This window comes from Ictalurus furcatus, chromosome 16 (genome assembly GCF_023375685.1).
Source record: "Ictalurus furcatus strain D&B chromosome 16, Billie_1.0, whole genome shotgun sequence".
Classification (NCBI taxonomy): domain Eukaryota; kingdom Metazoa; phylum Chordata; class Actinopteri; order Siluriformes; family Ictaluridae; genus Ictalurus; species Ictalurus furcatus.
Window position 1 is genome coordinate 12,592,552 of NC_071270.1, and position 4,960 is coordinate 12,597,511.

The 4,960-nt window shown below is 41.5% G+C and overlaps 1 protein-coding gene across 1 annotated transcript in view; it reads left to right on the forward strand.

Moving 5' to 3' along the window:
* The window catches only part of hlcs (holocarboxylase synthetase (biotin-(proprionyl-CoA-carboxylase (ATP-hydrolysing)) ligase)), a 39,304-nt gene extending 35,752 nt beyond the window's left edge, over window positions 1-3,552 (forward strand). The window contains exon 11 of the mRNA XM_053646022.1: window positions 2,584-3,552. Coding sequence (XP_053501997.1) covers window positions 2,584-2,755 — 172 coding nt within the window. The 3' untranslated portion in view covers window positions 2,756-3,552. The remainder of the gene's footprint in view (window positions 1-2,583) is intronic.
* The last annotated feature ends 1,408 nt before the right edge of the window (window positions 3,553-4,960 follow it).

Below are 4,960 nucleotides of genomic sequence, written 5' to 3' on the forward strand. Positions count from 1 at the left end.
GCATCATCTTTAGAAGAGGCTTCCTTCTGGGACGATAGCCATGCAGACCAATTTGAAGCAGTGCACGGCGTATTGTCTGAGCACTGACAGGCTGACCCTCTGCCTCTTCAACCTCTGCAGCAATGCTAGCAGCACTCATAGGTCTATTTCCCAAAGACAACCTCTGGAGATGACGCTGAGCACGTGCACTCAGCTTCTTTGGTCGACCATGGCGAGGCCTGTTCTGAGTGGAACCTGTCCTGTTAAACCGCTGTATGGTCTTGACCACCGTGCTGCAGCTCAGTGTCAGGGTCTTGGCAATCTTTTTATAGCCTAGGCCATCTTTATGTAGAGCAACAATTCTTTTTTTCAGATCCTCAGAGAGTTCTTTGCCATGAGGTGCCATGTTGAACTTCCAGTGACCAGTATGAGGGAGTGTGAAAGCGATGACACCAAATTTAACACACCTGCTCCCTATTCACACATGAGACCTTATAACACTAACAAGTCACATGACACCAGGGAGGGAAAATGGCTAATTGGGCCCAATTTGGACATTTTCACTTAGGGGTGTACTCACTTTTGTTGCCAGCGGTTTAAACATTAATGACTGTGTGTTGAGTTATTTTGAGGGGACAGCAAATTTACACTGTTGTACAAGCTGTACACTCACTACTTTACATTGTAGCAAAGTGTCATTTCTTCAGTGTTGTCACATGAAAAGATATAATCAAATATTTACAAAAATGTGAGGGGTGTACTCACTTTTGTGAGATACTCTGTGTGTGTGTGTGTGTGTGTGTGTGTGTGTGTGTGTGTGTATATATATATATATATATATATATATATATATATATATATATATATATATATATATATATACACACACACACACACAGTGAGGAAAAAAAGTATTTGATCCCCTGCTGATTTTGTACGTTTGCCCACTGACAAAGAAATGATCAGTCTATAATTTTAATGGTAGATTTATTTGAACAGTGAGAGACAGAATAACAACAAAAAAAAACCAGAAAAATGCATGTCAAAAATGTTATAAATTGATTTGCATTTTAATGAGGGAAATATTTATTTGACCCCTCTGCAAAACATGACTTAGTACTTGGTGGCAAAACCCTTGTTGGCAATCACAGAGGTCAGACGTTTCTTGTAGTTGGCCACCAGGTTTGCATACATCTCAGGAGGGATTTTGTCCCACTCCTCTTTGCAGATCTTCTCCAAGTCATTAAGGTTTTGAGGCTGACGTTTGGCAACTCGAACCTTCACTTCCCTCCACAGATTTTCTATGGGATTAAGGTCTGGAGACTGGCTAGGCCACTCCAGGACCTTAATGTGCTTCTTCTTGAGCCACTCCTTTGTTGCCTTGGCCGTGTGTTTTGGGTCATTGTCATGCTGGAATACCCATCCACGACCCATTTTCAATGCCCTGGCTGAGGGAAGGAGGTTCTCACCCAAGATTTGACGGTACATGGCCCCGTCCATCGTCCCTTTGATGCGGTGAAGTTGTCCTGTCCCCTTAGCAGAAAAACACCCCCAAAGCATAATGTTTCCACCTCCATGTTTGACGGTGGGGATGGTGTTCTTGGGGTCATAGGCAGCATTCCTCCACCTCCAAACACGGCGAGTTGAGTTGATGCCAAAGAGCTCCATTTTGGTCTCATCTGACCACAACACTTTCACCCAGTTGTCCTCTGAATCATTCAGATGTTCATTGGCAAACTTCAGACAGGCATGTATATGTGCTTTCTTGAGCAGGGGGACCTTGCGGGCGCTGCAGGATTTCAGTCCTTCACGGCGTAGTGTGTTACCAATTGTTTTCTTGGTGACTATGGTCCCAGCTGCCTTGAGATCATTGACAAGATCCTCCCGTGTAGTTCTGGGCTGATTCCTCACTGTTCTCATGATCGTTGCAACTCCACGAGGTGAGATCTTGCATGGAGCCCCAGGCCGAGGGAGATTGACAGTTCTTTTGTGTTTCTTCCATTTGCGAATAATCGCACCAACTGTTGTCACCTTCTCACCAAGCTGCTTGGCAATGGTCTTGTAGCCCATTCCAGACTTGTGTAGGTCTACAATCTTGTCCCTGACATCCTTGGAGAGCTCTTTGGTCTTGGCCATGGTGGAGAGTTTGGAATCTGATTGATTGCTTCTGTGGACAGGTGTCTTTTATACAGGTAACAAGCTGAGATTAGGAGCACTCCCTTTAAGAGTGTGCTCCTAATCTCAGCTCGTTACCTGTATAAAAGACACCTGGGAGCCAGAAATCTTTGTGATTGAGAGGGGGTCAAATACTTAATTCCCTCATTAAAATTCAAATCAATTTATAACATTTTTGACATGCGTTTTTCTGGATTTTCTTGTTGTTATTCAAATTAATCTACCATTAAAATTATAGACTGATCATTTCTTTGTCAGTGGTCAAACATACAAAATCAGCAGGGGATCAAATACTTTTTTCCTTCACTGTGTGTGTGTGTGTGAGTGTGTGTGTGTATATATATGTGTATATATATATATATATATATATATATATATATATATAATATATATATATATATAGTTATTAATGATGGCTGGTGTCTGCAGTGGTACAAAGGTGCGGTTGTGGAGTGAGGATGGTCCTGAGGTTGAGGTGGTGGGACTGGATGATCATGGCTTCCTGCAGGTGAGCTCTCAAGACCAGGGTCTGGTGTCTGTTCAGCCTGATGGAAACTCCTTCGACATGCTGAGAAACCTGGTCATCACCAAGCACAACTAGACTCTATATACGCACAATGTAAGCGCTTATTGCTGCAAGAAAGAACTCTCCACAGCAATGTCAGATTTCACTCATAACCGTTCTTCTTGTTTTGCTGTGTAATCTACTAAAAACTTGATTTGAATTGAATTAGATGTGTAAGGAGACCTCGGATTAGGATTATGGTGGGGTTTAATATAAAGCAACAGTTATAATCATTTCTAGGCAAATCTTTAATTTAAGTTGCATTTAAGAAAGCATTAGTATGATTCACGTAGATAAGAACATGTCTGGATAAGTTTTATTGTTTTTTGGGGGCTTCTGACTGTGTTGATTTGAGAGTCTTCTGTTTATTATAAAAAGGTTCAGCTTTCTAAAGAAACATTTTGCAAGTCTTTTATTCCCAGCACGCTATAATAAATATGGTGATCAGATTGTACATGTTTGCTCTGAAAAATTCCATAACAGCAAAAATTTAAAAAATCTGAAACTATTAGTAAACACAGCAGTGCACACTTGTACAACATGAATATAAATGTCATATCTGTCCCTTTTCAAAACTTTTTAGCAGTATATGTGGTTACAGTAATATGAGTCGAATTGGTTAAAGTGGTTTATTTTGAAGCCATTACATGTAAAATTGCAGCACTTATGAGAATATTTAGTTACTTGTGATGATGCATCAAAGAAAACAAGAGTACTTAATATTTTGTGATCCAGAGTTTGTATACAGATGTGAATTTCCATTCGATAAGTCTCTGAGAAGTCATTCCTGTGTTTTGTAATATTACTCATCCCAAATAAAAAGATTTTATTGACTGAATAACTCTGGAGTGTTAAGTAATCGATAGTAGCTATATTTTTTCAATTCTGCATTAGAAGACAAATATTTGAAAAGTGTGGTAGTGCAGTGAATAAGCGCTCCTCTATCTGGCACTCGCTGTAGCTCTCTCTTCACGTCTCAAATGGACTCGGCTTGGCCCAGCAAGCCAAAAACGTGTGTGTTCAGCCTAGAAATGTGTGTTCGTGAGCAGCTACAGTGTGGCCACTGTGTCCCACTGCTCCCTCTTCCTCCTCCTCGTCTTCTTTCAGGCCGAGCTGAAGTGATGAGGTGTGTTAGAGGCTGGTGGGCATGCAGGTGGACTGAGCGTGTGTGTGTTTTTGTGTATGCGTGAAGGGTTAGGTTTCCTGCGCTCAACTGGGTTCATCCTGGTCTGTTAAATATCACCTCATCTGTCTTTCACACCTCCTGTGCCTGAACCCTCCCTACGAGTCCTGCTAAACTGTCCGAGATCCTTCACCTCATTACAGGCCCGTTCACTTACTCCCACATTCTCAAATACACACACACACACACACACACACACACACACACACACACACACACACACACACACACACACACACACAGAGACAGCATGCTGTCCAGGGAGAAGTCTCTAGTAACAACACATTATATTCCTACAATTGCTTCAACATTGAGGGAAAGGAATTTTATATATCTGTGTAGTAAGTTAAAAAAGATGCTTGGCGGTAAATGCTGTCATTACAGAATGTGTAACAGTTGTAAATTATCAGTGATCCGCTGAGAGAGCTTTGTGTGTGCATGCGTGCAAGATAAAGAAGCAAATCTTTGAGCATAAACAGGGTAGATATCATATTACCCTCATCCTAATCCCCGTTTTATCCTTTCTTGTTTTTTTTGAAAGGTCATTAAGCAAATAGCTCCACTCAGATCCATAAATGCCACTTCCTCAATATCCTATTAAACAATTTCAGTGGGGAGGTCCTTACAGGTCAAACAGGATCTATCCTTTTTAATATTGGCTGCATGATTTCACATCTCAGTCTAATTCCCCCAGAGACAGCTGCCAGGGCCTCTGGCTCACCTTCAAGCACACGTATTTTCTAAAAGAAAATGCAGAAACTTCCATAAACAAATAAAGGAGCCTTCCTATACGTAGCGCACAACTGTGCTCACGCGTTGGCTTTATGATGGTTATGGAGGTTTCATAAACGCAGAAGTAAGGAAACAGACTGATGAAAATGCTTCTGGTGAAGCCGATGGACGGCTTTAATTTCATAGCTCTCTGTGCTTCAATAATAGAGGATCAGACCGATCATGTGCAGGTAGCAGAGGTGGGTGCTGGTGATCTTGCCCAGCTTCAGTGCCTTAAATGCTATAGAATAGATGCATGTCAATCACCGTTCATGTTTTAAATCCAG